Genomic DNA, 12,353 nt, shown 5'->3' on the forward strand with positions numbered 1-12,353 from the left:
ACCATTTAAAAAAAAATAAAAAAAATCAGGTTTTCTTCATATGTATCAGCTTTAGTTGAGTAAAAATTACAATAAACACAAATTAAATTCTAAGAGGTAGAATAAATATAAATGCAAGTGCTCAAGTATTTTTGATAAAATGCGTTAATCTTTTTTTTTCTTTACAAATTTTCATCACAGCAAAAACTAATGATTTATTATTGTAGGTTTTGTAAAATTATTACAATTTTTATATTGTAAAATCACCATTATGCTCTATTTTTTTTGCATACTCAATGGAACTATATTTACCATTTAATGTGAGATAGGAGTAAGAGTTTTGAAATTGCTTTTGAGTAAATTTCTGAGCACTGACACCTCAAACATAAAAACAACACTTACTCCCGTTTGTAGCCTTGATTTTATGATATAAGATACTAAAATGAGAGGATTAAAGTGATAAGTCAGACTACAAGTGTCACAGGAGGTAAAACACACACACAAAGACTGTAAAATATAACCAATTTTTATTTGAAAATAAAAATTGGCAAGCACCTTGTCTTTTAGAGTTTTGTCAGATCAGGTAGACAAAAAGATTTATTCTCATACATAAAGACAAATTGTGACTTTCATCAAATACTTTTGGTCATCACAACTGGTACATTTTCATTGTCGTATTTTACTAGATAACATGCAGGCAGTAATTGCATCAGACATTAAAAACATAGTAGAAAAAAAAAGGACATACTACCAAGGAAACAAAACCCCACATAATATCTGTTGCACTGAATTCCAAATGGAAAAAACAAAAAAAAAAAAGGTGTTTCTTGCATGATTGATTCTGTTTGTTGATTTGTATGTTTGTTGAATTACTCGTGAACTTTGACAGCAAAAGGTGTGTTACTTAGGCACAGATAAAACAGTCAAACACAAGGCCAGCCTCAAAGTAGGGCAAACGGATTACAATACAAAAATGTTGAGCATTAGAACTACTGGACAATTGCAAGTCTTTTGGCCAATAAATATAGAAAAAAGACACTCCACACGTTAAAAAGAATCAAATTTTGATATTTTTCAAGTGTTGCACTGCAAGTACCACTGCCACAGGCATTACACTTGCTCTTGACAGTGTTTTCTCACGCTCAGCATGACACATCAGAAGTGTGTAGGCCTACAAATCTCTGTTCAGGCAGAACACCATTCTCTGTCCGAATTTCAAAAGGCACAGTTTTTACTTTCAGCACTGTCAATATAAAACAAGTGCAAGTTGTATGTCATTTCATAATAAAAAGAAAAAACATAGAAACAAATGATCTAATAAAACCTTGACTGAAAAATTGTGGCGATTATGGTCGTCCTATGTGCCAACATATTTCCAGTGTGTCTGTTTCCAACGGGCCCGCCCCGTTTACCTTTAATATCAATCTGACAACTACTGACGTATATTGCATGTTTTGTAGAAATTCTGTTTATAGTACAAATAAGTAAAGTACACTTTTTGCTTTGTTGTTCATTTACAGGTACATAAGGCTACAGTAACGTTTACATCTGCTGAATGCAATCTTGACTGGCTACTTTGAGGTACTGTCCATGTAATTACAGAAACTGGGGTTGCATAGAGGAACCATGTTCACCGTTTAAAAATAGATTCCTTATAAAACAACCTATAAAAAGAAATCAATAAATGTATAAAATCTGGTGTTTTTTTTCTTAAAGAGCTGATGATTTTTGTTGTTGTTTTGTTCCATAAAGGCACAATAATAAAAAAAACAATGTCCAAAAAGTCAAGTCAGGGCAGGCAGGCTTCTGCTTTGGCAAAGAACCACTTTATATATTCAGACTACTGGAGTGATTGTGGTGGGACTGCTTTGGTTGCGTTTCCCGCTCTTTTCTTGTAGTGCTTTCAAATAGTGGTCGTGAATATCGGGTTGTGATCGTTAGTTGAAGTTGAGCCAAAGACGCTGTGTTTCTCTCTGACCTCGTGCCGATACAATTTCTCAGGAGGCTGTGCAGAGGCTGGTAGAACCCCGGTCTGTTCTACGTGGTTCCATCGTAGCTGAAGAGCTGAAGCAGGTCCATCGAGGTTCTAGTGTCCTCGCAGCTGGTCCAGCCGGGTGTAGATGTTGTCGGCTTGACTGAGCTCTTCGAACACGGGCAGAAGGTTGAGCAGCTCGGCGTCGTCCACGTCATCGAACCACGACACCACAGGAACCTGAGAGGAGGCGCGTTTGTTAATGCACCTTGGATTTAATAACTCCACCAAGGAACGTGCTGAAGTTATGTGGCGATCGGTGTACATTTGTCCGTCTGTTAGTCTGTCTGTTCGCACCGTTACTCAAAACGGACTAACGGATTTGGATTAAATTTTCTGGGAAGGTCAGAAATGACTCAAACATCAAGTGGTTAGACTTTGGCAGTGATGCGGCTTATAGTCTGGATCCACGGATTTCTTAAAGATTTCTGTATCATTGCAAGATGGCAGCACGGCATCACTGTAACCATGACAACAAGTGAACACTACATCAGCTGCCTGCTGATGATCACATGATTATGATCCTACTACAATTGACCGTTGTGGACTTATCCGTCACAAATGACATGACTGAGCAGCCTTGGCGGAGTTCTGCACTCTCTGAGTGATTTTCTCGTTTAAAAAGTCATAAAAACGGAAGTGTTAATGGAAATTGTGCGCATTCAGTCCTGAACCACAGTGGCGCTCAACAAATCAGTAGTAAATGGTTCTCGTGTGTAGCGGTGGAAAGTACTGTGCACTGCACTTTAATATTTCCATTTTCTGCTCCTTTACATTTCTACCTGGGCACAGTTCAGAAGCAAATATTGCACTTTTTACTCCATTGTATCTATCTGAAACCTTTGAGTAGTTACATTAGAATTTAAGTTTAATAATCCCCAAGAAGCATCAAAGAATCATCCTCGATCTATAATATTCAAGAAATCTATGTTAATTTTTCTGTGATATTTATTGTTTGTAAAGCATTACTTTGCAAAGCATCTTAAAAAAGTGCTACTTAAGTTTCATGTATTGTTCCAAATAGATTCAACTAATAAATTATGATGCAATATTGTAGATTAAGATAAAATTTTATTGATACGTGAGCAGAAATTAACAATCTACTCTGCAAATTAACTATGTAAAATTGTTTACATTCCTTTACAACCTCGACATTAGAGGGATGAACGCATTAATAACTATTAGCCAGTAATATATATTGTTATGGAATATTTCATTCTGCATACTGAGCCCTTTTGCTTTTGGTACTTTAAGTATATTTTTATGCTCATAATTTTGATCGCACAAATTTTTCCAAGAAGTATTTCTACACTGTGATACACGTACTTTTATTAAAGAACAAGATCTAATAAATATTTAGTTTGAGTACGGTGTAGATTCACTAAGTCAGGATTGGAGCTGAAAGAATCCATCAAATGACAGAAAATCAATAGTCAATGATTATTATAACTGACAGACAAAATAAACCAAAAGTTTTAAGGTTTCAGCTTCTAAATTGTGCTGATTTTTTGTCAGTTTTCTGTTTTTGTACCATTGCTCTGACAAAACAACATATTTAAAAGTGACAACACAGTTCAGTGTAATTTTCACTGTTTTGTGCCAAATTAACACAAAAAAACGGATCATAGAAAGACCAAGTTAGTGAATTTTATCAATCTACCAACTACCTTAACTCTTTAAAATATCGTAGCTTCATTTGGAGTTGATCTCCCATTCTCATGCTTTTACATTCAGGTCTGGACCAAAATAAGAGACAGATTCTTTTCTGTGTTACTTTGTTCTATTTTACGACTTATTTTTTCTCTTCTATTTTTTAAACCAATTCTTCTAAGCTTCTGTGATCCCGACCAGATGGAGGTCCAAAAGCAGCTGTCACATCATTCCAATGATTGATAGCACAATGTTTTTGCACCATTATCTACAAAACTTTTTCAAACCAGGAGGTACATCACAGATAACAGGTAAACTCACAGCATTATTAGGGTGGAAGATGTAGGAGGCAGGAGAGTTATCCAGGATGAGGGTTTTGTGGAGGTCTCGGCCCAGGCGGCTTCAGATCTTGACATAGCAGCCCTGGGGAACACGCAGGATTCCCGGAACAACCGGGCCCTGAACACACCACTGTGGTCCAGCAGGTCCGTCACTGGGTCAGCATACTGAGGGAGGGTCGGGGAGGGGAGGAGCAGGGAGGGATAATGAAGCACTTTCTACACATTTTACAGCAAGCTGCTAAGAAATAGCATCACATATAGAAAAGCTAGTCATCCGGATTAGCTTGCACTAAATATTCCTGAAGTCTGTGTTGTAAAGTTCTTAATCCTCTGCACACCAAGCAGTTTATGGGACATTTATGCAGTTTTGTCACATTTTTTTGTACTCATTTTTCACTGCAATATGAAATCCTGCGCCCTCTATGAAAACAGCACAACCATGACTACAAGTAGAGAAAGCCACAAAATGCTTTCTGTGCAGTATGACAGTTAAAATGCCTTAAATCAGGGGTGTCAAACGTGTGGCCTGCGGGCCAAAACAGGCCCGCCAGAGGGTTTAATCTGGCCCACGGGATGACTTTACAAAGTGTAAAAATTAACTAAACTTAAATGTAAAGAACTTCTAGACCATGACAAGTTGTTCTGATCATAAAGTAAAATACCAGATTGCTCGTTCTTCTGCTATTTTGTGTCTCCATTTTGTAATATTTTGTCTTGTTTTGTCATTTCTCATGCTTTTGCCATTTTGAGCTTCCTTTTTGTCTTGCCAGTGTTTTCTGTCTTATTTTTGTCATTTTGTGTTTTGTGTATCATTTTTGTCGTTTTGTTTTTTTTGTCTCACTTGTGTTGTTAGTCTATTTTTTGTTGCTTTTGTCATTTTTTGTCTCATTTTTGTCATTCGTCCATTTTTTGTCGCATTGTTACTTTCTTGTCAACTTTTTGCCTCTTTTGTGTTTTGTTTCTCACTTTTGTTATTTTTGTATGATTTTTGTTGTTTTGATCATGAAGTAAAATACTATATAGATACCTGAGACTAAATGTTTTGTGCCTTTGTAGAAACACTGTGATCTGTAAGTTATAATGCATAAATGAAAAACTGAGGTATAATGTTTTTGAAATTGAATTTACTTTTTTGAAGAAATTTCAGGTTGCTCATAATGTTTTGTAAATAGACAATTCCGTAAATGTGAACGTTTCTGCACTAAAATAAAGGGAAAATTTGTAGCTGTGGTTATTTATAGGTTATTATGCTCTGATTTTACTGGTCAATCAAACTGGGCTGAATGTGGTCCCTGCCTTAAACATTTGCAAAGTTCAAGTTAAATTTCTTTGAAAAATGGGTATACAAAAATCAAAAAAAAAAAACTTCAGTGTGTACTACATTTTTCAAGTCTTATAAATACTGACAGAAATGGTGACTTTACATACGACTGCCATGTAAATAACAGCATACTTGCAACCTCTTCAAACTCTGCAGTTTCACCATGCTGAATGTGTTCTGCTGTTAATTTGCTTATCTGTGTACACAGAATTTCTGTTATGTGACTGTTGGTCGCAGGTGAGTAACTGATGGTTTCTCAGTTGCGCCGAGGAGTACAGAGTTTTTAATGTTTTTTAAATTTGGTGCGAACGGGTAATGAGCATGTAGAATAAAGAGACTTTGATGAAATATCATGATTGTAAGCTTCAATTTGCTCAAGCTTTCCAATGAAACCACATGATTAGTTTGAGGACCATCGGAAAGTTATAAATCTAATAATTGTTAGAGTTTGTAAAGTTTCTTGCTGTGACAAATGGTGTAACTTGGGCAATTTTTAAAACCTAATGTATGTTTTGGGGTTCAGAGGTTATAAATACTAGTTAAGTCCAACTTAGGATTTACTTAAAATAAGGAAAGCCACTGCAGCATCACAAGCTGGAACATAAGTGCCAAAATAACTAATTTCCAGGGGCTGTAAACTTGTGCAAACATTTAGTAAAAACTACACTATCATTCAAAAGTTTGGGGTCACCAAGGAAATTTCATGTTTTCCATGAAAACTCACAGTTTTATGCATGTACTAACATAACTGCACAAGGGTTTTCTAATCATCAATTAACCTTTCAACACCATTAGCTAACACAATGTAGCATTAGAACACAGGAGTGATGGTTGGTGGAAATGTTCCTCTGTACCCCTATGGAGATATTCCATTAAAAATCAGCTGTTTCCAGCTAGAATAGTCATTTACCACATTAACAATGTCTAGACTGTATTTCTCATTAATTTAATTTTATCTTCATTAAAAAAAGCTTTTATTTAAAAAATAAGGACATTTCTAAGTGACCCTAAACCTTTGAACGGTAGTGTATAAGTAACACATTTTAAATCAGCTTAAATCTCCACTCAGTTATGCTACGTTATAACTAAGTTTGATATCAGGCAGGCAGCTATCTATGGCTTTAATTAAACATGAGGAGGATGTCTGTGGAGGTGACTAACAGCAGCTGCTCTCACAGTAAAAAAGGGAACTAAAAGGCGAGAGAAAGCAGAACAACATCTGATAGATCAGACATCACATCAGTCATCAAACAAAAGACACTTGGTGCTGAATAAAACATGAAGATCTATTTCAGGAGCTGTTTCCGTATATCTGATGTGAAGTACCTTAGCGAGACTGGCTGTAAACAGCACACATTCAAACAGTTCCCCCATTCTCTGCAGGAACTCATCCACGTACGGCCTCTTCAGGACGTACACCTGCGAAACAAACCGGCCGTCAGTGCATAGATCGGCCCGCGGAGCTGTTAAACTGTCATCTCACTTCATTTCTTTGCATTCGTTACCGTTAACTCGTCCGTTAGCTGCACGTGGCCAGTTCCTGAAACAAGTAATCAAGAATAGGCCGTGCCAGTGTTAACCAGCCTATCCTGGATTACTTGAACCAGGCAGAGGCCCCACAGAGGATTCCTTACCGGAACATGGGGTCCCAGGAATCACATTTCTCAGTTAATTACATTTCCACATGTCCAACAGAGAAAGAGGAGCTACACACTGATAAAAGTCCAGAACATGATGCTACTTGAGCATTCCACCCCCAACATCTTCTTCAAGGAGGCTCTGTATCACTTATTAATGACATTTTAGCTGAAATGACTCATTTTCTTGCTGATGCATCCACTTCCAACTCCAGTTTCAACATCTGGCCAGCAGAGGGCTCCGTGCACCAGCCTTTAAAACACCCTGATCAGCTCCAGGACCCATCCCTGTTTTTTTTTTTGTTTTTTTTTAGCTCAGCAACCACTGCAAACACATCAACATATCATACAAACACAGCCTCCCCTGCCCTCCACAGCAAACAGTAGTTTTACCTGGTGTGTGGTCCCTCTATCTCCACGGGCACGATGAAGTCTGCGTTGCTAATTGGCTGGAGGGGAAACACAGGAGGGAGACGGTTGGCATGAACGTTCATCATGAGGCCACGCTGTGTACGTTCGCATGGCATTACATAAACAACCGAAGCAGGCCCCTCGACGCTGCCATTAATCACCAGCACACAGCAAACGGGATATCATTCACTTGATGTTCCTCTGAACACGCTTGCTGGAGAAAACTGGATTGATATAGAATCACAGCTGACTTTATGTATATATAAACTCCATAAACACGTCGCTTGGATGTTACCCAACTGTGTTTGCTATTTCTGTTGCGCTGGAAAATGCTTTTACTAGAACAGAAATAGCATCACAGTCAGCAGCGTATTTAAAAGAGACCAGCGCTGACATATAGAAGGATATAAAGTACCTTGAATGAACTGTGCACCAGCGTCTCGTCCAGGTCTATGACACGCAGATCTTCCCCTTGGTCCTGGGCCTCCATCTCAGGGCAGAAGGCTCGTTTCAGACTGCTCAGAAGAAAAACACAAAAACCTCCTTTATGTCGCCATCCAACACACACCCATGACATTTGTGTCATCTGTGCTGTATTTGCACCTGATTAGTCCCTACAGTGCAGTAATTTATATGAAGATCAAACCCTGCTTGTGTGATTTCACCTCTGGGAAATTAAGATTAGCCTATGCTTTAGGGAGGCATGTATGAGGCTGAGTTTAATTATTTACTGCAGCCACCACCACGTTGGCAACTTACTATGTTTTCATTATATTTCCTGTCAGACAATGACCTTGATATATCTTATTTTCTGCTAATTTCATGTCATTCTCCGCACAGTTCTGCCAAAGTGGAATTAATTATTAATAATTACATAACAGAAAAAGGCTTAACTATTAAAAAAGGCAAATTAAGAGCGAGACAAATGCAAAACAGTCAAGCAGCTGCATCAGAGCCATGTTTGATTTGGTTTCATGTGAGCGGGCGCCTGTCGGACAATGATCAAGCACTACAGATGCTGCTGATGCTCGAGGACACTCCTCAACCAGAGTAAACCTGGCATCTCATTAAAACGCCCTGAACACGGCACCGAGGCCCTAATCAGGCTGACAGCGTTCACCAGCGTGGCCGGCGGAGCTTTATTTTTCACTACCTCAGCAATAACGAGGCGCACATACACCATTCTCTGCTCTCTCTCGCCAAAACGGACCGACACTCACTCCATCGTTCTTATCTTCCTCTGGGATCAAGTTGCGAACATCAAAGCGATTCCATATCCGCAGACAGTTTGCGGTTCGCTTTCAAGATGCTCTTAGCAGGTGCAGTGTGGTTTTAGTGCGGCAGTTGTGAAGAAAAACAACACTTGAAGATAATAAAGAGCACATTTTTACAACAGTGTGTTAAGTTTGTTCCTGCAGACTGCCAAAACTACTCAAACACCTCCTCCTTTATGGCAGGCGTGGGCGTGACGAGGAAAGTCAATCTTAAACAAACAAAAATAAAGGCAGGCTGAGCCGAGGTCTTGAGGAATTGTTTCAGCTGTGTGAAATATCGCTGAAAATGAGAGTAGTGTTACCTTGACAACCGTCCCATTTTCCTGTGACTCCAGCAAGGTCTGCTGGGAAGGTGGCGGCAGCGGCGCTGGTGGTTTGGGGCCATCCTGAGCTTGGAGGCAACAGAAGAGTGCTTTGAAGATGTTACAACTCCGAGGCTGTTTCAGGGCAGAGCGGCCTCACCTGGCCTGTTCCAGAAAGAGACACTGTCATGAGAAAACTGAAAGTGGAGGCTTCAATGTGATCCACAAACTCACAGCAGACACATGAAATCTGATGGTTTTTGTTTTGTTTTTTTTCTCACCCCAAAACAAATCTGGTTACAAATGCACAGAAACTGAATAAATTTGAGCTACGGCGCTGCGTGTAACGTATAGAACGAGCTTCCCCCTTCCATCTGTCTACAGGGATGGCACGGCCTGCACATGAATCTGTTTTTAATGCGCCTGCTGCCTCTGCTGCTGCTGCTGCTGCTGGAAATGGCTGGTACACGTTATATAATCACAGAGGGCGGGAAAACCCACACTTTTCAGCAGTACCTTCGACAGCAAAACACAGACAGAAAACATTCCAACCATTTTAAACTCCAGGACCTTTTTAGGGGCTGCCTGAAGCTCGCCAGAACCCAACCAGACGGGCGTTGGGTCAGGCAGCGAGCTGGACAGCCGGTCACACCTTGGCACTCTGTGCTGGGCTTTGATCAGTCACCGTGACCACCAGAGTCTGAGACCCGGTACCAAAACCTGGGCCACACTCACAGGGGGGAAGGCAGGAAAACATTCTCTGCGAGCCCTGTTTCCTGTGAGGACATGCGAGCAGCTACTGAATGTATAATTCATCGATTCCATGTCATCATAAACACTGTTTAAAGTGACCCAGACTGCTGCACAGATCCTGAAGACGTGCGGATATGATCCATAAACTCACAGCAGATGCGTGCAATTTAATGTTTTGTTGTTGGTTTTTTTACACCGAACTGAAGGCATAATGCAGAGACGACAACAAGCATGTTACACAACTACATGTTTAAGACACAAAGGATGCTGGATATTGATCTGAAAATTCTACAGATCTCAAGAATACAATATCTGCCACCCATATCATGTAAATCAGAGTATTGATCTCTAGAAATGGCGTAACACATACATTGAAATGTCTCCTGCATGTAAAAGAAGTGACTCCAAAAATGCAAGTGAATATTCTTTATTAATCAAAGCACACGGTGCAAATTTCAACAGATTGCAGCCACTGGATTGTATGCCATAATGTGCAAAATATTAGTGCAATCAGTGAGCAAAGCCTCAAGAAAAAGTGTGCAAACAGCGAGATCTTTGAAACGGCGCTACAATGGGCGTGTGCAGAGGGGTGTGTTTGTGCATTCCGCTGTCAATACCGCGGCACCTGGTGTTTCTATACACTGTATAATCAGCAGCCACCACAGAGCCCCCCTTTCGTTTTTTTTACACCTACACAAGCCTGGAATATACACTGTGATGTAACACGGATCTGTTTGTTTGTCTAATTAAACTGTGCAGCGGTTTGATGCCTCTGACGGATCTGTGGATGGACTCAAAAAACACACAAAATATGTGAACAGCAGCAGTTTGCAGCTCGTTTTTCCTTTTTTTTGTTGCAGCTGCTCACGCTGTACCTGGTAGTAGTAGGATATGGGATGGTGCCAAACAAGCTGGAACCTGATAGACATAAATACAGCTCGTTTTTCCATTTTTTTTTCTCTTTTTGCGGGAGGAGCTGTGATGTGATCAACCAGCAGCAGGGAGAAAAACAGTGATAATCACATGTAAAGAACAGATTTGCACAGTAAAGAGCAGCCACTGCAATTTCAAAAAAAACAAAAGAGACAGAAACAGGATCAACAATAAGCTGAGCTGTGGATGGCGGCGCGTAATGGAGAACTTACACCTCAGCATAGAATAATAAATCAGGATCCATGGATTCTAACAGGAAACTAGTGCTATAATTGGAATTTTGGTGCATTTTAGACTGATGAAGCTGAAAGAAACAACTATATTGCAGGATTAAGGCAAAAACATCTCCAACATTTACACAAATTGAGTCATTTTTAGCAGCTATGTGGTTTAAATATCAGATCTGTTTGGTAAATACGAAAAAACGCGCAACTGTCATACAAACGGGCGCACAACAGGGTGTTTTTTTATTTTTGTTTTGTTTTTTGGGAAAACACCTCTCATTAATCAGGAAATAACCCCACATAAGGAGGATTTGGGTGGTATTTTTGAAGCAGCCTCACCTGTTTTCGGTGACACTTGAACGTCTTCTTTCTGCACTTGGGTGATAACAGAACTTTCCATCTGACAATCACGGAGCCCTCAAAATCCTCAAATCCTGTCCCCGAGCACTGATGGGCATCCCTCATTGGCTTTAATGGACTCTGCAGCTCCGATATTCACCGAGCTCACTTGTCATCCGCCTGGAAGCAGCTATCCTCGGTCAGATTTAGCTCGTTCCAGGTTCTCTTTATTCCGCCGCCGCGCTCCTGGTTCTCCTTCTTCTTCTTCTTCGTGTGTCGGAGGTCCGCCCGTGAAGGGGCAAGGCACTTGGATATGTGTTTTTCGGAGGCTAAATCGCTTCTCCCGGGTGTTACCGCTTCACTATCGCGGCTAATACGTCCGAGTTGCCCCCCTTTTTCTTCCCGACCGCCGCGAAGTCCTCACTTTTGCAGCAACAACATGGAGAATCCAGGCGAGAGAAGGAAAACAACCGAGGAAATGGGGCAACGGAGGCCGGTTTCAAGCCCCCCCTTACTACAGATAAACAACATCGGCCGGGAGGCGGCGGAGAGCGGCGAAAAACACCGGGAGACGATCGGAAATGGAGAATTGCGCTCGGAAAACAGGATTGCGGTCGGTAGTTGGCAGTAAAATGTGAGTTTTGTCGCTCTCAGGGGTTTTGTTTTTCTACGGCTGGGACTCCGCGGGCGCCTGGAAACCGGCACCTCGCTGCGATTGGCTGCCGGGGAGGCGGTGGGCGGGGCCGAGGCATTCCTCCCTGTCCTGCACGCGTCGCGCCGAACACATTCCAGCGCTGCTCGAGCTCACGTTGTTTGTAAATTATTGTCGGTGGTTTATACATTTATTTATTATTACAACACAACAATAACAAATAATAAAAAACACCACTCGGTCGACAAACAAACCGAGACAACAACCGACGTGTATTGTGTCCTCTCTTTGCGCAGGCGCTTTGTTTGTTTGTTTTTGTATTTCGAGAACTGTTTTTGGAGTTTGTCACGTGATTTTTAGTATTAATTTAAAAAAAAATCTGTCTAACGAGGCGACCTCTAATTAATATTATTATTACAAGTAAAATTGATAATTACAATGAAAAATAATAATCCTTGATCACTAAAATGCTACTTTATTATCAGCTTTACTGTTTTGTAATTCA

General features: G+C 40.3%; 1 protein-coding gene across 1 annotated transcript; it reads right to left on the reverse strand.

Moving 5' to 3' along the window:
* Positions 1–489: 489 nt before the first annotated feature.
* ctdsp2 (CTD (carboxy-terminal domain, RNA polymerase II, polypeptide A) small phosphatase 2) lies at positions 490–12,034 on the reverse strand. The gene is given in 10 exon segments (XM_051949311.1): positions 490–2,191; positions 3,983–4,089; positions 4,092–4,167; positions 6,650–6,742; positions 7,354–7,370; positions 7,373–7,409; positions 7,787–7,867; positions 7,869–7,889; positions 8,948–9,102; positions 11,197–12,034. Coding segments are annotated over 10 exon segments (774 nt in total). The 5' UTR covers positions 11,258–12,034; the 3' UTR covers positions 490–2,065.
* Positions 12,035–12,353: the final 319 nt, after the last annotated feature.

This window comes from Acanthochromis polyacanthus, chromosome 6 (genome assembly GCF_021347895.1).
Source record: "Acanthochromis polyacanthus isolate Apoly-LR-REF ecotype Palm Island chromosome 6, KAUST_Apoly_ChrSc, whole genome shotgun sequence".
Taxonomy (NCBI): Eukaryota; Metazoa; Chordata; class Actinopteri; family Pomacentridae; genus Acanthochromis; species Acanthochromis polyacanthus.